Source organism: Trifolium pratense, linkage group LG6 (genome assembly GCF_020283565.1).
Source record: "Trifolium pratense cultivar HEN17-A07 linkage group LG6, ARS_RC_1.1, whole genome shotgun sequence".
In the NCBI taxonomy this organism is placed as follows: domain Eukaryota; kingdom Viridiplantae; phylum Streptophyta; class Magnoliopsida; order Fabales; family Fabaceae; genus Trifolium; species Trifolium pratense.
In genome coordinates, this window is record NC_060064.1 from 6,749,762 (window position 1) to 6,774,116 (window position 24,355).

Consider the following 24,355-nt stretch of genomic DNA (forward strand, 5'->3'; position numbering starts at 1 on the left):
ATGCAAAAATAATAATATATTTTCAATTTTATTAACAATTGTATTAACAGTTTATTAAATACCGTAAATCTTGATGAGTCTCAATAACATATCAAATAATTTTCAAATTTTTTATGGATGATCTATATGATATAAATTTTCAATCTAACAATAAATTTTATAAAATTTATATTCGATATATCAGTTGTTCACGGTGGACCACTACCATAGCATTAGCCTCATTATAGGTGTCTTGATTTCACAACATCAAAGTTGTTGTCATTTTCTATTTCACAGTAGTTTGAGTGACATTAGTTCGGTGATATGTTATCCTCTCCTCATCCCCGACAATATATTATATTCAGATGCGTGGAACACGATGCAAAAATAATACGCATTGCATAAATTTTTTTTTTTATCAAATTGAGATGCGAGGATTTTAGTAAGGTAAAATTTTTTGGAGCATGATTTCCTATATCATAATTTTTTTATTGCGATAAATTTATTTAAGATGGTTGTCCACTAATTCATCTTCAATCGACTCTTTATTAAATATACATCAGGTTCATTGTAACACCTTAAAACCCCGACTAATATTTCAAATAAAAATATTATAATTGATAAGTGTCTCGTAGGGTGTCACACATTCTCATCTAAAAACAATCGATAATTAATTAGAAACATGCATTAGAATACGGTGTTGGATGTCAGTTAATATCCATCCGTTAATATAATAGGAGTCATAATTGAGGATATTCAGCCAAATGTAAACTAATTTTTCCTTTATCAAAAGTAGAGGATATTAAGTTTTCTTCAAATTATCTTAAAAAATTGTCTTCAATTTTTTTTTGTATACATGTAGTATACTATCATAGTTGTAATATCTCTATTTTTTAATATTAAATTCGTTGATTGCTTATAAGTTGATATGTTTTTGTATAAATATTTATATCATATATAATTTTGCTTCCCATGAGATAATTTTTATGGGCTGAAGTTATTATACATAAGCCTGATACTTATGCACGGTGCATAAGTAAAGCACAACCACCAGATGTCATTTACACGTGTTACAATCTCAGCCTGTCAAAGGAATTGAACCTCAGCCTTCAGATTACGTGACACGTGTAATAATCACACTCTTTCACAGGAGCTAACGGATTCCGTCACCAAAATTAACGGAATTCTTCAAACGATTTTCACACGAGCTTATCAAACCTTCTCCGACGATCTCTGCCGCCGGAATCATCATCTCTGTCACCGATTGCATCATTCGCCGGAATCATCATCATCCAAATCATCATCACGGTCACCTATTCCATGATTCGCTGAAATCATCATCACCGAAATCGATTTCATCATTAATCGACATCGCCGGCAACATTACTTCAAACACAGTTCAAATCACAGTGATCACATTTGATTTGGAGGTTGTTTCATGAGTTTTTTTTCTACTGATTTTGATTATTATGTGTTTTTCAGTATTTGTTAAATCTGTGAATGGTTGTGGTTATTTATTGATTTGCATGAAGAGGTACAAGAATCACTAGTTTGGGTGTTTAAGAAATTGCTAGTCTGCTGATTTTATCAGAGGGAGGGTGTTTTTTTCTAATGGATTTATGTTTTTAACAATTTTTGCATGGAGGCCATTGATAAGCCATTTTTGCACTAGTAATGGTTTCAGGAGACAACACATTGAAACCATTTAAATAAATGAATTCAGTATAACTAGAGTATGGTAACTGAATTATTAATCATGTAATTAGTGTATTTTTTAGCATAATTACATGTTGTTCTTAAAAATTAACAGGTAGTGATAATTACTTGTTGTGTTGGTGCTATATATGAATGAAAAGTATATTGCCTTTTGCTATCTTGACAAATTTTGTGTATAATTGACAATTTTTTTATGACAGACTGTTGAACACATAAGTGTTGATCAATCGACTCTTTAGAGGCGTTTGTTTCGCAGCACTGCACGAGTGAGTAGCGTCAAGAAAATCTCTCTAGATACAAGATTAAGACGACAAGGCGAAACTTTTGGAGGAAAATCAAGGTAAATATAGAATGAAATAGTTAGAAGTTAGCTTATAAGACAAATTGTTGTGTGGACATTAATAGTTTGGTTGTGTCTGGAGAAATTTTCTGATCTATGAAGGATAGACGTCGGACTCAGCTTGACAAGTGAACATTGTCAATAATTTGAGAAAATGAATTAACTGAATATAATTACATGTGTCGGTGTTGTGTTGGTGTCTAATACTGACATATGTTGGACACCAGACATGTCTTCAACCAAAAGTGTCCGTGTTGTAGAGTACTTGATAGATGATAAAGGAAGAGTGGTCAATGCTACTAATAAAAAAATGCTACTAATTAAACTGTATGTTATGTTCAGTCAAGATGGTAACTGGTAAGGTTCATAGAGTTCTTTGTCTAGATGGGAACTAGAGTCATACTTAAAAAGAGTTGTTGATAAAGGCATATACTCCTATTTGTTCTCAAAATTTTGTGATCTAGATGATAAAGTAATGGTACATGGACTCTTGACAAATATGTAGAACATAGCATGTAGATGAAATTGGACTCTGCACTGATGCAGAAAGGTATCACATTCTCTATGTTTGCAAGCTTCTATACAGGGCAATGAACTGCTGCTTTACTCATTGGTGATGCATATTACTATTATTCAATTAATTGTAATGTTGATGAATTTTTGGGTTGTATGTCTTCATATTAGTGGATTAATTCTAATGTATCATTATCAGCATCATCATCATTATTGTCATCTGCTTTAAATTAAATGCAACCATTATTATTGTTAAATGGTTTCCAGATGTGCAACAGTACAACCATTAAGACTGTTCAATGGTTTAAAGAACAACGCTTGTGTATGTAAATGATATTTTAAGTATACTACTGCATGCATGTTACTTTGCTTGGTGTTTTCAGTGGTTAATTTAATGTTAAATGATTGTCGTTTATAGGGGATTGTTTCTGTTTTCAATGGATTTGACATCAACTTCATCTGGAATTGCCCAAATGCCTGTTATTGATAGTTCAGACACACTTGCTGATAGTTTGCAATGCTACTCTCCTACTAAAAAAGAAACTTGGGAGTCTCTTGCTTTTAAATCGGTTGAAGAGGTTGAAAAATTTTATGGTGATTATGCACTTAAAAGTGGGTTTTCAATTCGGATTTTGTTAAAATCAAGAAACAATTCACAGAATCAGCCAACTGATAAAATACACTATCTACGATATGGATGTAACAAACAAGGTTACAAGAAAGGAAGTTTGCTTGATCCGAAGAACAAGCCAAAATCAGAGAGTCCGGTTGTGGTTGAATTTGAGAAAGTAAAAGAAAAACCTGAGGAAAGGGTTGGTTGTACAGCTGCCATATTTTTGAAGTTGGATGAAACTCTGAATGTCTTTAAGATATACAAATGGGATGTGCCCCATTGTCATCCGTTACATAAACCGGAACATGGATGTTACTTGAGATCATTCAGACAAGTCAATGAAGTGCAAGGACAGCTTGCTGTAATAAATTCGAAAGCCGGGATGTCGATGAGAACTTCTTATGAAGTCATGGGTCAGGGAGTTGGAGGAACAGATAACTTGCCTTTTCGATTTTCGGATTTAAAGAATTATCTGATGACAAATCGGCAAAAAGAGATGCTAGTTGGTGAGGCAACCGTGATTCAAGATTTTTTTAGAAATGAAGCTCTGTCGAAACCATCCTTTTATTATGATATTCAAGTTGATGCTGCGGAAGATATAGCTAGTATTTTTTGGGCAGATGGGATTATGCAGCTTGATTATGCCTTATTTGGTGATGTTATAAGCTTTGATACAACTTACCGAACCAATAATCAGTATCGCCCTTTAGGTTAGTTTTTTGAACTTCTATCAGGTTTTGAAATTACTGGTTTGATATCATTATGTTATGCACTGTGTTGCCATGAATAGTATAGGTAATTTGAACTTATTGAAACCATTTAACCACAGTTATGGTTTCATTGTATAACATGTTTAAACCATTTGACCACTCTAATGGTTTCTAGCAGAATAATATATGAATAGTAGTTCCATCATTGTTTTCATCTAACCAAATTTGTACCTTATGAGATTTGTAGTCTTGTGATGTTATCAGAGGTGTTTTTCTTATATATTTCTTATAATTTCTAATGTAGGTCATTGGTAAACCATTTAGCCACAGTTATGGTTTCATTGTATAACATGTTTAAACCATTTGACCACTCTAATGGTTTTGCTATACTGTAACTTTGATATATGCTTTTTTTTGTTCTGATTTGGTTCATTTTTACATTTCAGCTGCATTCATGGGCTTTGACAATCATCGTACAAGTGTGTTATTTGGCGCTGCCCTGTTGTATGACGAGACTGCAGCAACTTTTGACTGGTTGTTTACAACATTTTTGAAATGTATGTCCAATAAAAAACCACAATCGATATACACGGATCAGGCGACTGCATTGTTGAAGTCAGTTCCAAATATTTTTGAAGGTGTTTTTCATGGACTTTGCTCATGGCATATGGCAGAGAATGCAAAGAAGAATCTCGGGTCTCGTGCAAATAGTGCTTTTTTTGATGAGTTGAATATTTTGATTTCAAATGTTGAGACTGAATCAGATTTTGATTACAATTGGGATCAGATGATGAAAACCTGTTTTGATGGAAGGCCAACTGCAGACTTTAAGTGGCTTGTTCAAACTTACAGGAATCGTATGCATTGGTCTTCAGCTTGGGTCAAATCTCATTTTACTGCTGGTTTGAAAACAACTCAATTAAGTGAGTCCTTCAATGCCTTTCTCCGTCGTTTTCTACAGCCTGATCATTCACTTGTTATATTCTTCAATCATTTTAATATTATGGTCCAGAGAATGAGGGATAATCATACTGAGTTAGACTTTAAGGCTGCAAACACTAGAGCAAAAAACAATTATCCCAACAGTCAACTGATGCGGTCAGTTGTAAACAAATACACCCCAACTTGCTTTGCATTCATTCATAGGCAGTATGATTTTTCTTTCAAATACTTTTATGAAGAGGTCACACCCCAAGTTTCTGCATTTGATAAGGTTTTCAAAGTTTTTACAATTGTACATGTTGATGAACCTGAGGAAGTAGATGGTGTTAATTATGATGATGCTTGTAATGATGGGCCTTCAAACCGTGATGTTTTGGATGAAGAAGTTGCTGAAAACCTTTCCCCAAACTTTGAAAAGCATGATCGACTTGATGAACGGCTTGTGACAATTGATATTAGGGCCAAACGTATTAGCTGCACATGCCGTATGTTTGAGAACAGGGGTTTCTTGTGTCGACATGTTTTCAAAATATTGGAGTTTTTAGGTGGTTCTGTGCAATATCATGGTTTGAAGACAATACCTGCAGAATATGTGTTAAAGCGTTGGTGTAGAGATGTGCGTCAGTCTGTTAAATCTACTATCAATGTTGCCACTGAAGGCGCGACTCAAGCACAACGATATCAACAAATTTGTGCTGTTACAGTTAAGCTTTGTACACGTGTTTGTGCAGATCCTGAGGCTTCTCAAATTTTTCTTAATGGTGTTCTTGAAGCTGGGAGAAAGGCAGAGGAGTTGCTTACTTCGAAAGGTATTCATACAGTTCAATCTTCCGTGACGCCATCTAAGTCATCTTCCGTTACGCCATCTAAGTCTTGCAATACAGCAGCTGTCAGTGAAGCATCTGATGCTCAAAAGTCGACTGGTCCAAAGTTCAAAAAAAGACCAAATCCAATTAGATCAAAGAAACGACTTAAAAGTGATTATGAATTGGCTAGAGAACACCAGAAATTCCTTATACACCGGAAGAGAAAACAGAGAGGGGCTGAGGATTTAAAGGGGAAAGAGGCTGCTGATTGATATATTTACATGTTATAATTTTGTATTAGACTTTGTTACAAAAACATTAGACTTGTATTAATCGTACTTGGTCATTTCATGTTTTTTGTTGGTATTATAATAACCATCGTCTATATTTTAACTACACTGAAACCATTAAGTACATCAAATGGTTCCCCAATATTATACAGCGAAACCATTGTTATTGCTAAATGGTTTCAATAACCATCGACTATATTTTATTGGAAACCATACTATAAGTTTATTGCTAAGAGATATTTGATTATTATGTTACTTTTAAATTTTATTGTTCAATGACATACTGTAAGTTACATCACAGCTTCCTAATATAATGGTTATATTGCTAATAGTTGTCTGCAACCATTAAGTACATCAAATGGTTTCGTAGGCCAACTGTCTGGAACCATTCATTGGGCAGAATGGTTTCGTAGGCCAAAGAAGATTAAATAAATTAAGGCAGAAGACACGCCCAAGGAGGAAGAATACAGTCTGATACACTAGTACATATATAATCGAGCTAACTCGTGAATCAAACGAATTGAACTATATATAATTTAAGTTTAGCTCAAATTTGACTTATTTGATTCATAAATCAAATTCAATGAATCAATGAGTCTATTCAACACACTTGTTTAAACTAATCTTAAAAAAACTTGACGTTCCACTAATTAACTTTTACCCATTAATCTTAGCTTGTTTCATATTGCTCAATGACATACTCTAAGTTACATCACAGCTTCCAAATAATTGTCTGCAACCATTAAGTACATCAAATGGTTTTGTAGGATAACTGTATGGAACCATTCATTGGGCAGAATGGTTTACAAACTACACTGTCATTTGTGTATATTATATGGTACGAATAACGCAGAGATTGATTAATTGCATATTTATTAACTTATGTTCTTATTATTTGATTAAGTAGTTATGTAATTAACTTAATATTTGCTGCCATCTTGCTATCCATTTGAAAATTCCTAAACTACAAAATACAAAGATAATGGATTTATTCTTGATTTCAGGTGTTTGCACATGTGATTAGTTAAAGGTAAAATAGAGTTGAATGCTAGTTGAATGCTGGAATCATTACGTTTTAAATAAGAAGTGTATCTACTTCGTCGACAACGCTCCGGATACCATAAAGTTTAAATAAGAAGTTAATCATAACATCAACATAAACAACTAAATTTTACCATACAAAGTAAAATTCATTAAAACTAAAATGTTATGTAAACAAATATTAAAATGTTTAAAACATCCTAAACCCTGTTGCCAAATGGTTTCTTTGTACAACAGCTTGAAACCATTTAATACCACTAATGGTTTCTAACCATTTTACAGAGAAGCACCAAACCATTTTACAAATTGTAGTGCTTAACCATCAAGTTGCTTCTTTGTCAAAAAAAAAAAACCATCAAGTTGCATCCTTCAGCACTTGTTCTTTTCTGGAATTGCTAGAGTTGGTTAATATAGCTGAACATAGATCAATGCGGAGATCCATAATTTTTGCAATCTTTCCATTGTCCCCATGTTTCCTAAGTTTGGACCAACCTTTGAAAGATTGCATTTCACCACCCCATTCATCAAGAAACTTCATGCAAAACACTCCACAATTGTCTGAATCAACTTGAGTAGGCACCTTTGGTGTATCCCAATTGAATGTGGTGAATTGGAAAGGCATTTTGATTTTCCATAACTTATATAATTCTGTCACAAATGCTTCCACCTCATTCAGCCAAACATCAAACATCTGTTTGTATAAGCTAGGTTCACCATTTGGTAACTGCAATTTCTCTCCTCCCCCCGTCAAGCTGTTTAGGAATTCAAATTTGTGGCTTTTAAAATTGACGACAAAGCAGACATAATGGCTTCCTGGATTGCCAGCTATTGCTGGTGTCATGATCTGTTCCATCATGTCAAACATATTATTAAAATTAAAATAAAACGATGTCTAAAATCATATTACTAAACTAAATTTATCATACTTAAATCATCATATCAAACATATTACAAATTAATGAAACCTGTTGGATATTTGAATTGGCTTAATTTTGCTAAAACAAATATACTAACAAGATGTTGGAAAATATGTTACAACATCCTTTTTGCTGAAGGAAATCTCGCGCATTTATGAGAGCATCTGCTATATATGGAAATCCACTTAAAGAGCACGCTTAATGGAGATCTGATCTGATCAGGAGTTATAAGGATAAGACAAACTTAATGAAATAGCTGGATGACTTATCCTATCATATAAAGTCCTTTAAACACTTTTGGAAAGTCTTGATATATCCTTAATGAAGATTGAAAAAGTATCAGATCATCCTTTATGATTCTCAAGGAGCGTCTGAGCATTTGTGAAGAAAGAGGAGCGTGCCTATTCATTATATATACGAAGACCAAGCTCAAGACTATGTATCTCATTGAAAAGTATTAGTTACACATATTGAGTCTTGTTGAGTCTTTTATTATTTGATTGTAATTCTTGCTTGTGGATTCTATAACACAAGTTAAGAAGTGAGTTTGTTATTTTAAGGTTACTCCTAAGCTTTGAAGTACGGAGTTTACCGTGTGTGATTCACTTGAAGCTTTTAAGCAAAAGTGAAGTGGTGTCTTAGTAAGTTGTCGCTACGTTATTCCCAACATTGTTTAAACAACACAGGTTGTGTTGTGTGAGTGGAAGTGAGATGGGATCTCATGTCTAGGAGTTCCTAGGCAGAAGTTGCATGAGTAGTGTCGAGGTTATAAGGCGTAAACCAGGGGTTTGCTGGAGGTCTTAGTTTAAGGCGTAAATCCTAGGGTTTGCTGGAGGTCTTAGTAACTAGAGCTATTAGTGGATTTCCTTCCTGGATTGGTATCCCCCAGAGTAGGCAGTTGGCTGAACTGGGTTAACAATTACTTGTGCACCTTATTTATTTTCTGTCAGTATTTTATATGTTATGTAAGATGTGCCAACAATAGAAACAACATTATTCATAAAGTAGTTGTTGGGACATCTTCGGTAACATCATTCTAGTGATACCAGAATTACAAAACCATTTTACAAGAGTAATGATTTCAGTGTACAAATCCAGAAACAATGATAGATTATGTAGATTACTGATTTTCAACAATGTGAAAGTCAGATTCTTTCTTCATACACCAACTCACATGTTAGAGACTCAACAATGAATACATAAAAAAGTCAAATTGTTATTAGCCTATGATGGATTTTTACACTGAAACCATTATTCTCGTATGGAGGCTTTCATAAAATCAATTGACAGCAGGACATGGAAGGCTGTGATGCGTGGATGGGAACCACCAATGGTTCTTGACAAGGATGGCAAGAAAACTGATGTAAAGAAGCCAGCTGACGAATGGACAAAAGATGAGGATGATCTAGCACTTGGCAACTCCAAAGCCTTGTATGCAATTTTCAATGGTGTGGATGCTAACATGTTCAGGCTTGTCAAGAGATGTACTACTGCTAAGCATGCCTGGGAAATTCTGAGAAAAGCTCATGAAGGAACATCTAAAGTAAAGCTATCTAAGCTTCAGATGCTTAAAACCAATTTTGAGAATCTCAGAATGAAGGAGGAGGAAAGCATTCATGACTTTCAAATGAATGTGCTTGACTTTGCAAATTCGTTTGATGTACTTGGAAAACCTATCTCAGATGAGGAGCTAGTTGGAAAAATACTCAGATCTTTGCCTAAAAGATTTGATATGAAGGTGACAGCCATTGAGGAGGCTCATGATCTTTCAAGTCTAAATTTAGATGAACTCATAGGATCACTCCAAACCTATGAAATTGGCTTGAACAGGAGGAATGAAAAGAAAGATAAGAATCTAGCATTTTCTTCAAAAAGTGCTGCTGATAACTTACAAATTGAATCTGAAGGAGAAGAAAGCTTAGCTGAGTCTATGGCTATGCTTGGGAGACAGTTCAACAAGTTGATGAAGAAAGTGGACCAAAGGCCCAAGTCAAATGGTCGATTCAACAACAACAAACAGTCCAGCTTTCAGAAAAAGACAAATGAAGATGAAAGAGGAGTAAGATGCCATGAATGTGAAGGTTTTGGCCATATCAGAACAGAATGTCCAACCTTTCTAAAAAGGCAAAAGAAAAGCCTTGTGGTTTCATGGTCTGATACAGATTCAGAGGAAGAAGAATCTGCTAAATTTGTTAATGCATTAACAGGAGTTTGTGTATCTGACTCAGAATCATGATGATGAGGTAACTTATGAAGAACTAGCTGCTACTTACAAAGATCTTCATAATAGAAGCATAGAGGTTTGCAAAGCATTGGAGAAACAAAAGAAAATCAATGGCAAACTACAAGCTGAAAAAATTGAATTACTCACAAACATTGAAAATCTCAACATTAAGGTTGAAGATCAGAGTAGTCAAATTCATCAGTTGCTACTGGAGAAATCCAATCTCCTAGGTAAAATTGCTGAACATGGTGAAGAAGTGACCAGGCTAAATACTGACTTGGATCAAGTCACAAAAGTGGCTAAAATGATGACCAAAGGTACTGATGACTTTGAAGAAATGTTACAAAAACAAAACTATGGGAAACCTAAGCCCATTGGTTTTGAACATGAAATAGTAAAGCAGCAGATGAAGTTCAACAATGCCACCATACATACTCCAATCAACAACACGTTTGTGTCAGGAGGATTGTCGCAACAATCTATGGGACATCCTATGCCCAAGTTCTATAACTGGACATGTCATCATTGTGGAAGGAAAGGACATATTAGGCCTTTCTGCTATAGGCTGCATGGATATCCAAGAAAAGTTCATCAAGAATTTCATACTCCTGCCTTCTCTAATGTTACAACAAGAAAGAAATGGAGAGAAAAGAAGAAGATCACAGGTCTAATAGCTCATACATCCTTGAGAGCTTCCTCAAGAGAAACCTGGTACTTTGATAGTGGGTGTTCTAGACATATGACAGGTGTTGAACACTACCTTGAAGATCTGAAGTCATATGCTACCAGTTTTGTGACCTTTGGAGATGGAGCCAAAGGAGAGATTAAGGGAGTTGGTAAACTTGCAAACTATGGCTTACCAAAGCTAGATAATGTGTTGCTTGTAAAAGGGCTTAAAGCAAATCTAATCAGCATAAGCCAACTTTGTGATCAAGGCATGAAAGTAAACTTTACAAAAACTGAATGCCTAGTTACAAATGAGCAAGGAGAGCTATTGATGAAAGGAGTAAGGTCAAGAGACAACTGTTATCTTTGGATCCCTAAAGAAGAAGACAATTTATCCACATGTTTTATTAGCAAAGAAGATGAGGTAAAGTTGTGGTACCAAAAACTTGGCCACCTGCACCTTAAGGGCATGAAAAAGGCAATAGCTAAAGAGGCAATCAGAGGTCTTCCTAAGCTTAAAATAGAGGAAGGAAGCATATGTGGAGAATGCCAAATAGGGAAGCAGATAAAGATGTCACATCCAAAGTTGCAACATCTTACCACAACAAGGGTGCTAGAATTGCTGCACATAGACCTTATGGGGCCAATACAAGTGGAGAGCCTTGGAGGAAAAAGCAAGAAAAAGGAGACCCTGAAGAGGAAGATGGAGTCATCCTGTGACTCAGATTATGATGCTGCTGAAGATGTTGCTATCATCTCATCTCCCAACCCTAAGAAGGCTACTGCAAAGAAGGCTCCTCAAGGTGTTAAAGAAGCCCCCTGTGACAACATTTCCTTCCATCGTGCTGCCTTTGCACTGAGATGGGATTACATCTACCAGAGGAGATTAGCTGTTGAAAGGGAATTGACCAAAGATGCTCTGAAATGTCAAGACATCTTTGACTACATCAAGGAAGCTGGTCTGCTGAAGACAGTCTGTGACTTCAGTCCCTGCTATGAGCTACTGGTGAAAGAATTTCTTGTGAACATCCCTGAAGAATGTGATAACCCACTGAGCAAGGACTACCACAAAGTTTTTGTCAGAGGTAAATGTATCAATTTTTCTCCTGTAGTGATCAATAATTACTTAGGAAGATCTGTAGAACCTAAGGCTGAATTAGAGGTTGCTAATGATGTTGTGAGTGCTGAAATAACTGCTGGTAAGGTTAAGGTCTGGCCCACAAAGAAGCTGATACCCACTAGTAAATTGAATGTCAAATATGCCATCCTCAATAGGATAGGGTCAACAAATTGGGTGCCAACCAAGCATGCAACCAATGTTGCTACAAACCTGGGTAGATTTATATATGCTGTAGGAACCAAGTTTGACTATGACTATGGGACCTTTATTTTTGATCAAACCATTAAGCATATTAGATCAACAGCTGTGAAGATGCCAATAGCATTTCCATCTTTGCTATGTGGAATTATCTTGGCGCAATACCCGGACATCAAGGTTGTGACTGACACACCTAAGAAGAGGGAATCTGGCTTTACTTTTCATCATAAGCTATTTGGTAATCACAATGTTACTGATCATGTTGGGACATCTGCTGTTGGAGCTGGTGTTATGACCAAAAAGGAGATTATTGCTGGTTTAAAGGTTCAATGTCAGGAAATAGATAAACAGCAGGCTGAGCTTGAAGAAAGGAAGAAATTGTTCTTGCAGATGATTGAAGGATTGGAAGCTGATGAAATACCTGTCAAAGCTAGTGCAAATGTGACTGCTACAGGTGAACAAAACAATGCAGATGAGGATGAAGGATATGCTACTGCTACAGATGAGGATGAAGCCTCTGACAGTAGTGATGATGAATGATTTTGTAATCTGTTTAATATTTTACTGTACTTTGTTTTTTGGTTTGTGGGTGTATTTGTGCCCTGGATTTTAGCACCTTCTGAGTGCAGGGTCTGTACTTTTAATTCTGCACTTTGGATACTTAACTTTTCTGTTTTGGCACATTTTGTGGCTAAAAAGGGGGAGTAGTACTTTGATTTGTTTGTTTCTGCTACATGTTGTTGTGTCTTTTGTTATGACATGTTTTTAAGTAGCAGTAAGCAAGTATTCAGGGGGAGTAAAAATTTTTTTTACCCTGAGATGATGCACAAGCTGATGAAGTCAGGGGGAGTTTGCTACTGAATGGATGCTGCCCTGATTGGACGAACATGTGCTAGAAGATGTGCTCCCATATGTCACAACACCTTTGATGACATATGACATATGATATATGTTTTTGCTCTGATACCACGTTTTATTTTGCTCGAGGCTAATTGATGATAACTCCGCTGCTGCTGCCTCTGATGCATATATTTTTCACCTATGTGAAATTTTGTTTAAATAATGCTCTAACATTCCTTCTTTTGTGTGACCATGGTGATTTGAAGGATTGCGCTTTTTAATCTCTCAAAGGTAATGGCTTGAAATTGTTTTAGCCAAAAATTGCCAAAGGGGGAGATTGTTGGATATTTGAATTGGCTTAATTTTGCTAAAACAAATATACTAACAAGATGTTGGAAAATATGTTACAACATCCTTTTTGCTGAAGGAAATCTCGCGCATTTATGAGAGCATCTGCTATATATGGAAATCCACTTAAAGAGCACGCTTAATGGAGATCTGATCTGATCAGGAGTTATAAGGATAAGACAAACTTAATGAAATAGCTGGATGACTTATCCTATCATATAAAGTCCTTTAAACACTTTTGGAAAGTCTTGATATATCCTTAATGAAGATTGAAAAAGTATCAGATCATCCTTTATGATTCTCAAGGAGCGTCTGAGCATTTGTGAAGAAAGAGGAGCGTGCCTATTCATTATATATACGAAGACCAAGCTCAAGACTATGTATCTCATTGAAAAGTATTAGTTACACATATTGAGTCTTGTTGAGTCTTTTATTATTTGATTGTAATTCTTGCTTGTGGATTCTATAACACAAGTTAAGAAGTGAGTTTGTTATTTTAAGGTTACTCCTAAGCTTTGAAGTACGGAGTTTACCGTGTGTGATTCACTTGAAGCTTTTAAGCAAAAGTGAAGTGGTGTCTTAGTAAGTTGTCGCTACGTTATTCCCAACATTGTTTAAACAACACAGGTTGTGTTGTGTGAGTGGAAGTGAGATGGGATCTCATGTCTAGGAGTTCCTAGGCAGAAGTTGCATGAGTAGTGTCGAGGTTATAAGGCGTAAACCAGGGGTTTGCTGGAGGTCTTAGTTTAAGGCGTAAATCCTAGGGTTTGCTGGAGGTCTTAGTAACTAGAGCTATTAGTGGATTTCCTTCCTGGATTGGTATCCCCCAGAGTAGGCAGTTGGCTGAACTGGGTTAACAATTACTTGTGCACCTTATTTATTTTCTGTCAGTATTTTATATGTTATGTAAGATGTGCCAACAATAGAAACAACATTATTCATAAAGTAGTTGTTGGGACATCTTCGGTAACATCATTCTAGTGATACCAGAATTACAAAACCATTTTACAAGAGTAATGATTTCAGTGTACAAATCCAGAAACAATGATAGATTATGTAGATTACTGATTTTCAACAATGTGAAAGTCAGATTCTTTCTTCATACACCAACTCACATGTTAGAGACTCAACAATGAATACATAAAAAAGTCAAATTGTTATTAGCCTATGATGGATTTTTACACTGAAACCATTATTCTTGATAAATGGTTTCATTAATTTGCACACTGAAACCATTACTCTTGATAAATGGTTTCAGTTATATATATACACTTGTATTGAAATAGCATTAGTTGAAACCTACTAAAGGATGGTCTCCCAACATGCAGATTACTGATTATGCATTTATACTTAATGTATTAACAAATTAATCAAACAGTACAAAATTGATTTACTTACGTATTCTAGCTTTGTAGGGTCAATGGCCTTCCAATCCATGTACTTAAAATTTTTCAGTCTGTCAACGAATCTCCAGTGCGCAATTGATTTAGTTACAGGAGGCATTCTTTCCATGTCAAACTGGTTATATAAAATGAGTAAAATCAATAAGATTATGTAAAAGTATTGAAATTGTTAATATTAAAGGGATATAATACATACATAATTAACCAATGGTGTCACTAGTCTTGTCATGTTGTCCTGCTGATTCCAATTTAAACAATTAACCCAACTGTTTATGACAAAGCATGATACCCATTCATCTTTTTGAAGTGTCCAGAAGTCAGCCCTTTGTAGAGAATACAAATGAGCCTTGTTGTCTGAGCAGTACATAATGTGATCCCTATACAATAATTAAGTATAAGTATTTAGGATAAGCAAACAAACTACTAGAACAATCTTAAGCAAAGATCTTGAAACCATTTACCAATTACCAATGGTTTCAGTGTATAACATCTTGAAACCATTTAATATTAGTAATGGTTTCACCCATTTAAGAATACTAATAATTGAGAAATATCATGTTCAACTTTTTACTACTGTAGGGAAACTTCTTGGAAACCATTCATTGCGAAAAATGGTTTTGAATTCACAAACAGCCAAGATAATAATTTTGTTCAAAACAACAGCTTAAAAACCAAATAAAACAACCATTTTCACTTACTTATCAAGCTCCGGGTTCCAAGCATATGTTGATAATTTTTTCTGCAACTCCGTTGCAGCAGACTTGTGGACAACGTCATCATATGGGCTTGCAAGGTATTTCGATTTCTTCACCGCCCGTCGACGCTCAGGATATGTATTATCAGAATAAAGCATATTATGCTTTTTTCTTTTCTTTGGAGTGACATTGTCCAAGTCAATTATTTCATCTTGCTTTATTGACTTTAATGGAGTTGCACTGTGAAATAATATTACATAATAGTGTTAATTTTTGCAAAATTCAAATAATATTACAATTATCACACTGTTTGATTCTTACTTTATGACTACATTCGAGTCAGATTTTGTAGGGTTCTCCTGATGCATCGCATCTGGTACCAACACTAGCTCAGAATCTGTTTCCTGTGGCACTGAATCTTTTTTCACTAAATCATCGTTATTCAACCTGAAACCATTAAAAATGATTTTAGTTTTCAAACATCGCATATCAAAACCATTGATAAACGCTTTTAAAGTTATGGTTTAAGATGTTAGATTAATATCTTTCCTTTAAATATCTTCAAAGTTATTATAGTTTTAAGAATCACAAATAAAAACCATTAAAAGACATCATATATATTCATTTTTACTCTGCATATGAAGCTTCAGCCCCATCAAAAAATTCTGGAAACTTGGAGATAGTTTCCTGTGTAACTGAATCTGTTCCTTGTGACACTGAATGATTTTTATCGAACCTGAAACCCTTAAACATCATTTTGTTTGTCAGAAATCACATATCAAAACTATTGGCAAACACTTTTAAAGTTATTGTTTAAGATGTTAAACTAATATGTTTCCTTTAAATAGAGACATCATACATATTCATTGCTTACCCTGTGTTTGAAGCTTCAGCCCCATCAAAAAACTCCGGAAACTTCATGATAGTTTCCTGTGTTAATGTGAGTCCAACATTGTTTGTTTCCGGTGTCATTGTCAGCTTCACTGAATCATCAATGATTTTGGTTGCTGCCTTAACTGAATCATCAATCATCTTGGTAATGATCTCATCTTCTTCATCATTGTCATCCTCATCAATTATTACGGCATTGATCTCATCCTTTTCATCATTGTCATCTTCATCAATGCTTTTGGCATTGATCTCATCTTCTGCATCATTGTCATTATTCAACCTGAAACCATTGATGTGATTTGTTTTAGCACTTGACATAAAAAGTTAAACTAATGCTTCAACATTGATTTTTGACAAAGCGATATTGACTAAATGCAGTACCCTTCATCATTGTGCTTGTCTGCATCATTGTCTTTATTGGAACTGTTATTCTTTTCAGTTTCAGCCTGGGCTTCCATTGAATTGTCCTTGTCAGTTTTTGTTTCTTCTGGGACTGCATCTTTTTTCCCAGAAGTTCCGACAGTTGCCTCAGCTATTCGTCGTTCCAATGTTGCTGCGGATCTAGTATAGATATTTATACAAGACCTACAGTGATTAAGATACATTTCTGCCTGCAAGGACAATCACTTATGGTTTCAGTTATAATATTTATGTTAAATTTAATATGAATATTTTGTTGGAAACCATAAGAGGGCTATTTTGGTTTCAGACACAACACAAGTGAAACCATTAAGACACACTTTATGTTGCAGTTATAATATTTTATGTTAAATTTAATATGAATATTTTGTTGGAAACCATAAGAGGGCTATTGTGGTTTCAGACACAACACAAGTGAAACCATTAAGACACACTTCTGGTCTCAGTTATAATAAGTTTATGTTAAATTAGGATTCGAAAAGAAAAGACGGTACATGAGTATCGATAATTCACGATTTTCACCATTAAATAGGATTTGGTATACAAATATCGATAAAAACTTAAACTAAATAATCCAAACATAAGAGCAATAACAATTACCTTAGACAGTGGGCATGTGTCTGCATCAAAACACAGTACAAGCGGACCTTCTGCGGGTCTGTACAGACTTGTTACCCCGGCTGTCAATCCATTTTCAAGCCCCATGATATCATGGATCTTGGCAAGTTCCTGGTTTGCCGCCTTGACATCCCAATCACGAAGGGATGGCCGCTTGTATTTGCCCGTCAAAAATGGGCTTCGTTTCCCCATTTTATCCATGTAGTTAATCTGCAACAATTAGTTAATATTGCCTCAAATTGGGAAACATGACACATTCAATTCAAAAGGAATATACATATAGGAATGAAGGCAAGTATGTGTTGATTGTATAAATATTGCTCAAATGAAAGACAAGCTCAAAAGTAAATGAATAAATATGCATGTGACAAGTATGTGTTGATTGTATTAAGAATAAAAGACATAAATGAGATATGAAATATGAATATTTATTGGAAACCATAAGAGGACTATTTTGGTTACAGATATAAAACTAGAGAAACCATTAAACCACACTCATGGTTTCAGTTATAAGATTGTGTTGGATAAAATATGAATAAGTATGTGTTTGTAAAATTGACTTTTAATTCAAATCATTGAGTGGACATCATTACCATTAGGAAGTGGAAATCTGCTAATGGATTTAAAACTCCTGGAGATTGCAGGCCTTTTTTCATATAGTCTAGAACATGTGAACACCAGTTATATGAAGATACACCGGCTGGATCTTCTAAAATATCTGCATACTGCAGTGACACATTGCCTTTATTAGTCGGGCACAAAATGTTATGAATGATGAAACAAATTATACCCTTCACCCATGTTTTAGGTTTTTCTATAGTCTTCAGTATCCTTTCTAATTCAGCAACCTTCACAACTGGAGAATAATCTCCAGTCAATCCCAATTCCTTCCTTAGCCTTCTAATTGCTCCATCAGAGCAAAGATTAGTGTCTATCTTCTTTCCAGCCATTGGAAGTTCATAGACTCTATGCACATCATCCTCTTTCAACTCTAGGACCTCCGTATCGCTCAATCTTATCCACATATGTTCCTTTTCAAATCTTCTGACAACCCAATCGATAAAAAAGGTGTGGATCCTTGTCCAGTTACAGATATGTAGCATCCCTCCAAAGCCACAGTTGTTTAGTTGGTCAATTATTTCGTCTCTCCTTTTTTTGACATGTACTGAATGCATAAGGTCATAGACCTTAGGTACACTCATCTTATGCCTCAGTCTTGCATCTGCATCAGAATCTTTCTTCACCATATCTTGTTTCACATTTTCAACAGCACAAGAAACTTTCTTACCATTCCTTTCATTTTCATCATCCGAACTTGTCTCATCGGAATCTTGTGCCTCTATTTGTGGTTTCTTATTACGACCACGAGAAGCAATGCTTTCATCACCCTTTTTATGTTCCTTCTTTTTTTTATTCTTCTTTTCATTATCTTTTGCATCTCCTGTTTTTCGCTTATGTTTTTGACCACCACTGGATGATGAATCGGTGTCATTCCTTTTATCCTCATCTGACGGTGTCAGCCCGATACTGAAGGATGGCAATTCCTGTACGTTCTTTGATTTTTTCACCTGGATCAAAGGAAACTAGTAAGTATGGTTTCATATGGCAGATAATAAGTTAAATTCTCTACTTTTTTCATATCACTACATAAACTAGTAAGAATTCTTTCATGGAAACCACAAGAGGGCTACTTTGGTTTCAGATACACTAAAAGTGTACAATTATACTTTTTCAAAGCAACCAATTATCACAAAGAGACACTGATCAATTCTTTTTCAAAACAACCAAACTAAACAAAACCATCTCTATTTTTTCATATCACTACATAAACTAGTAAGAATTCTTTCATGGGAACCACAAGAGGGCTACTTTGGTTTCAGATACACTAAAAGTGTACAATTATACTTTTTCAAAGCAACCAATTATCACAAAGAGACACTGATCAATTCTTTTTCAAAACAACCAAACTAAACAAAACCATCTCTACTTTTTTCATATCACTACATAAACTAGTAAGAATTCTTTCATGGAAACCACAAGAGGGCTACCTTGGTTTCAGATACACTAAAAGTGTACAATTATACTTTTTCAAAGCAACCAATTATCACAAAGAGACACTGATCAATTCTTTTTCAAAACAACCAAACTAAACAAAACCATCTCTACTTTTAGTTTCATCAATTCTTTTTCAAAACAACCAAACTAAACAAAACCATTTCAGATTATGATTTTCCCCAAATTGGAATTTAGGTTACACCAATGCAATTACTTTCCAAACAAAACAAAAGCATTTTCCAACTAACAGTTACACTTGCAAAAGCATTAGGGAAGTTCAAACCTGTGTCGTTTTCTTCATTTTGCTTTTTGCAAGTGAATCGTTGATGATGATCCTTTACTTGCGTGTAAGAAATCAACAGTAATTGGTTTTGAAGATTGATTTCGGTGACAGTGATGATGAAGGAGTGAACTCTGATGGAAATGATTGTAGATTTCAGTGACGGTGATGATGAATGTAGCTTCCGGTGATGATGTTGATTCCGACGATGGTGATGATGAACGATTGTTGTTGGTTTTGGACAGAAAAATGTTAGTTTCGAGATAACCGTTACTTTTGGAGTTAACGTCGTTAGTGGGAAGCGGTTGTATGAAGGAATGGGTTGGGCTAGGCGTGTTGGGCTCGGCTAGTGGGCTGGACTTATGCAGCGTGCATAAGTATTTGTTTATGTATAATAACCGGACCCATTTTTATGGATCCATCTCTCCTAGCTAGGTACAAGGATATGTCTAGAGATATTACCAAAATATCATTTTTATAAGGAAACGATAATTAATTTTATTCTCCAATTGATCGATAAAGATGGACTTCCAAGCAGTGGCGAAACCAGGAATTTTTTCTTGGGTGGGCCGTTAAAAAATTTTATAATATATAAATTAAATAAAAAAAATTATATTGCGTATAAAAAAATTAAGTCATAATAAGCAATAATTTGATAATTAAAAAATTAAATTACATACCAGAAAATAATACACTGCGTATGTCAAGTGATTTGAAATCATCAATAATTGACTTTGAACTAATGCTTGCTTAATTAGACAATAAAAAAAAATTTAGATTGAAATTTATTCATTAATAAATATAAGATAATAATTAGACACGGATTAAATAAATTAAAAATAATTGTGTTTTATTTTTTTGGTAAAAATAAAAATTGTGAATTGATATATCATAAGAAAAACATTAATCTCAAAATTATGTCTTTATATGTTTAAGACGACATTTATCCTCAAGGGTGTGTGTTAAAGTTGATTTTTGAAAGAAAAAAAAAAAAAAAAAAGCAAAACTAAGGAAGGCACGGTTCATACCCATGACCTTCACCTCCAAATGCATTAGGAATTGAAACCTCTACCATCTAGGCTAACCTTGCGCTTCTATTCTATTTACCTTCACAATTATATATAGTATTATAAATATGTAATTTTATGAAAATACCAAGGGTATATTAGTAAATTCCTATTTTTTGGGGGAGGGTCGCGGCCCGCCTCAGCCCTCCCCTAGTTCCGCCACTGCTTCCAAGAACAAACTACGTTCATTTATTGAAATTGAGATGGATTTCTGAGAAAACCAACTCATCAGTTGGATATACAAAGATTCCCTTATTATAAGTAGCTAGTACATGCATAATATATATCAAGATGATTAAGTAGTGGCAATATTATCTAGAGCCATCTTCATGAATTCTTTTTCATTGGAGTGAGTGATTTGTTTGAAGAACTTCCTTACTGCAGGGTTAGAGAGAACCTCGAAGTAGCGTTCTGCTTCAACGTTAGAGGTAAAACACCAGCCATGTTGGAGTTCAGAATTAGGATAATAAGCGCAAATGCTCCCACTTCCCTTCTTGATGCAGTCTTCGTCAGATTCACATACGTTATTAACTTCTTTCACTGCTTCCTTGAAAATTCCATCGATGCAATTACCACCAAAAATTCCCCACGCAAGACAACTACAACCACTCCCACAACCTTTATATTTGCTACTTATATCACACCATGTCTTGTCACATCCTTCTACCTTTCTTCATCGGGAACATCACTGCAAATAATACGTTTAGAAGAGTGGCTAGTTAGGTACTTAAAATTAGTAATCAAATTATTCCTCCATTAATTGGGATAAGTTGATTTTGAATAATTTCTCATGATTTTCTAACATATGTAAAAAAATGCATGCATGGTATTATATTGGTAAGAAAAAGAGTTAAAATAATACACACCGAATGTGGCAAGAAAGACAACAACCAAAGCATGCTTAACATAAGCCATTGTTTGATCAAAAGAAAGAACTAGCAAGCTACAATTGTTTGAGTTTGAGTTGCATTTCTTCATTCTTGGATGCATCTATATATAGAGATATCTTCATATATAGCGACAATAATAGTTACAACGATGCAAAATAGTTACAATAATAGTTACAATAATAGTTTCAATTTTTCTAAAAATTTCTATGGATGATATGATATAATCTTTCAATCCAACGGTCGATTTTAAAAAATTCATATTTTTTATAATGTTATTCGAGACTTGTGCATGGTGCACCACATGAACTACTTGTTCATGTTAGAAAAACCCACCAAAGCATGCTTAACATAAGCCATTGTTTGATCAAAAGAAAGAACTAGCTAGCTACAATTGTTTGAGTAGCATTTCTTCATTCTTGGATGCAACAATATATATAGAGATATCCTGATAATAGCGACAATAAAAACAATTGTATTAAATTAAGATGCGTGGAACAAGATGCAAAATTAATAATATTTTTTTAAATAGTCAAGAAATATATATATTTTTTTAAAAGTACAAAAATGAGTCTATATTTTTTTTTTGTACCTCTAGTATACTATCCAAAAAAATATACCAAAAAAAAATATTATTAATTTTGCATACTATCCAAATCATTATATACCACTCAGGACCTCTAGTATACTATCCAAATCTCTTATCAATAGACCAAACTTAGTGGCTTACAAAAATGAGTCTATTAACAAAGAACGAAAGTTAATCCGCCATAGTTCCTATACAAATCTTTGAATTGGACAACCAATAATATAAATCGAAACAAAATCATTTTTTCCTGGCCATCAACCACACCACCGCATTTTTGGATATTGAAGATCAATGTATCCACTAGAAATACTCTGTTGTTAAAAACACAATTATTACACTCTTTCACGGAAACCATACCATTGCTAGCCATATTACTTGAAGACAATTCCTGGATGCTTTGCAAAAATCGTGCTCCCCATAAAACTGAGATGCCAAAGCTATAGCATTATCGGGAAGAACGCGTGGAATCGATCCCTAACCCAATAAATAATATCATACCAAACTGCACCAAAGAGAGGAAAATTCAAGAATAAATAGTGAACATCCTCCACAATATTACATCTGCCAAGAATCAAAATAGAGTCGTCTCAAAGACACCCCCGAAAAAATAAGTTGTACTTCGTACCTGTCACACAAAAGACATCACACAAATGTAGAAACTTTTGTCGGAGCAAGCTTGTTCCCAGTAGCGGAACCATAAAATAGTCTGGGTCGGCCAAAAAAAAATTATAATATATAAATGGCTTAATCGCATTTTCAATCTCATATTTTATCAAATTCACAAAAATAGTTTTTCTTTTATTTTAAAATCAAACTTTTTGATCCCTCTATTTTCATATGTTGCAATCCATATTTAATTTACTCTAAAATTTATGATATTTGGCGTCATAAAAAGTGATTTATTGTCTCCAACATTGAATTCAAGGATAAAATATCAAATTTGAGACCAAAATTCACATTTTTATGAAATTAAAAGCCACGACTTTTACGCCAAAAAAGGCAAAAAAAATAAAATGAATTAGGGCTAAAATATTATAAATTAAACATGTTTTTTTTATGACATTTCATTCAATTGTTAATTTTATCCAATATTATAAATTCAATTAGTTATCCTCTATTTTTGACAAACAAAGTCTATGTTGATTATTATAAAATTAAATTGTGTAACTTATATATAATACTCTATGTATATTGAGTGACTCGAAGTGATCAGTAATTGACTATGAACTAATATTTACACCAATACTTGAACTAATATGTGTACTTACTTACTTACAATCATCAATAATAAACTCTAAATTAATATTTACATAATATTTGTACAAATACGAATCCTGAATAACTAATTAAAATCATTAATAATACATTTAAATTAATACTCTACCTATAAAAAAATTATTCTTTTGGGGGTGGGGGTGAGCCGTGGCTCACCTCAGCCCACCCCTAGTACCGCCTCTGCTTGTTCCAAATGAGGTCACCATGGATGTTGCTTAGAGTCTCAGTTGAACTAGTTAGGACAAAATAAGCACCATCTGAATACCCTTCCTCAGGATTTGGCAACCATTCTCATTCATCAAAGATGTCAACCTGCAATAAAACATTAGCCAAAACAGAACAACATTTACCCCACAACTCTTCCTCTCAGGCGAACAACTGTCTGCGCCACCTCCAACCATTTCCACCATAGCCCCACCCTAATCTAAACATGTCCACCACCGTACTATCCTTGTTAAGACTCAACTCAAATAATCTACTAAATTGAGACTTAAGAGGAATCTCATCCACCCAACTATCCTTCCAGAATAAAGTCTTCTCCCCATCTCCAAACCTCTTGAAAATATTATCACTGAACCACTTCCCCTCCCCTATATCAGTCTCATACCAACTACGATGAATAACTTTCCACCAATTAGAGGCTCTACTTCCCCCACTATCTATCTGACCATTCTTTAAACCATATTTCGCTATCAGTACTTTAAACCAAAGACCGTCAGAATCCTGCAAAAGCCTCCAACACCATCTACTTAATAAGGCAAAATTAAACTCTACAGCCCAGCGTACCCCTAACCCTCCATTTTTCTTGGTAAGACAAATTTTATCTCAGTTAATCTAATTTATTTTCCAAAATTCCTCACTCCTACCCAACAAAAAGCTATAAAAATAGATTCAATTAAATAAATGATAGTT

The 24,355-nt window shown here is 34.5% G+C and overlaps 4 protein-coding genes across 4 annotated transcripts; 1 reads left to right on the plus strand and 3 right to left on the minus strand.

Moving 5' to 3' along the window:
- The first annotated feature begins 2,985 nt into the window (after nt 1-2,985).
- On the plus strand, nt 2,986-5,891 carry LOC123891633 (protein FAR1-RELATED SEQUENCE 5-like). Its single transcript, XM_045941547.1, has 2 exons — nt 2,986-3,871; nt 4,318-5,891. Exons 1-2 carry the CDS (start codon nt 2,986-2,988, stop codon nt 5,889-5,891), a joined length of 2,460 nt encoding a protein of 819 aa, XP_045797503.1.
- A 1,187-nt stretch (nt 5,892-7,078) lies between these two features.
- Nucleotides 7,079-15,565, minus strand: LOC123890443. Its single transcript, XM_045940056.1, has 4 exons — nt 15,365-15,565; nt 14,863-15,043; nt 14,662-14,781; nt 7,079-7,794 (listed from the first exon to the last, which is right to left on the minus strand). Exons 1-4 carry the CDS (start codon nt 15,517-15,519, stop codon nt 7,306-7,308), a joined length of 945 nt encoding a protein of 314 aa, XP_045796012.1. The 5' UTR covers nt 15,520-15,565; the 3' UTR covers nt 7,079-7,305.
- A 113-nt stretch (nt 15,566-15,678) lies between these two features.
- LOC123891634 lies at nt 15,679-20,034 on the minus strand. The gene is made up of 7 exons (XM_045941549.1): nt 19,629-20,034; nt 17,884-18,858; nt 17,273-17,500; nt 16,634-16,863; nt 16,236-16,532; nt 15,993-16,097; nt 15,679-15,808 (listed from the first exon to the last, which is right to left on the minus strand). Exons 1-7 carry the CDS (start codon nt 19,644-19,646, stop codon nt 15,679-15,681), a joined length of 1,983 nt encoding a protein of 660 aa, XP_045797505.1. The 5' UTR covers nt 19,647-20,034.
- Nucleotides 20,035-20,987: 953 nt separating this feature from the next.
- LOC123891635 (albumin-1 D-like) lies at nt 20,988-23,649 on the minus strand. Its single transcript, XM_045941550.1, has 2 exons — nt 23,600-23,649; nt 20,988-21,363 (listed from the first exon to the last, which is right to left on the minus strand). Exons 1-2 carry the CDS (start codon nt 23,647-23,649, stop codon nt 20,988-20,990), a joined length of 426 nt encoding a protein of 141 aa, XP_045797506.1.
- Between the last annotated feature and the right edge of the window lie 706 nt (nt 23,650-24,355).

Excerpts from the sequence above, each read along its gene's own strand:
- LOC123891633 (XM_045941547.1), top strand. The coding sequence starts at position 2,986 with ATGGATTTGACATCAACTTCATCTGGAATTGCCCAAATGCCTGTTATT. Across the intron at positions 3,872-4,317 it reads TAATCAGTATCGCCCTTTAG|CTGCATTCATGGGCTTTGAC; the intron begins GTTAGTTTTTTG and ends TTTACATTTCAG.
- LOC123890443 (XM_045940056.1), bottom strand. The coding sequence starts at position 15,519 with ATGCTTTATTCTGATAATACATATCCTGAGCGTCGACGGGCGGTGAAG. Across the intron at positions 15,044-15,364 it reads TGGAACCCGGAGCTTGATAA|GGATCACATTATGTACTGCT; the intron begins GTAAGTGAAAAT and ends ATTATTGTATAG. Across the intron at positions 7,795-14,661 it reads ACCCTACAAAGCTAGAATAC|ATCATGACACCAGCAATAGC; the intron begins GTAAGTAAATCA and ends ATGATGGAACAG.
- LOC123891634 (XM_045941549.1), bottom strand. Across the intron at positions 17,501-17,883 it reads CAGATTTCCACTTCCTAATG|ATTAACTACATGGATAAAAT; the intron begins GTAATGATGTCC and ends TAATTGTTGCAG. Across the intron at positions 16,098-16,235 it reads GCTGAAGCTTCAAACACAGG|GTTCGATAAAAATCATTCAG; the intron begins GTAAGCAATGAA and ends TAAGGGTTTCAG.
- LOC123891635 (XM_045941550.1), bottom strand. The coding sequence starts at position 23,649 with ATGGTGACCTCATTTGGAACAAGCAGAGGCGGTACTAGGGGTGGGCTG. Across the intron at positions 21,364-23,599 it reads GGTACTAGGGGTGGGCTGAG|AAAGGTAGAAGGATGTGACA; the intron begins GTGAGCCACGGC and ends TTCCCGATGAAG.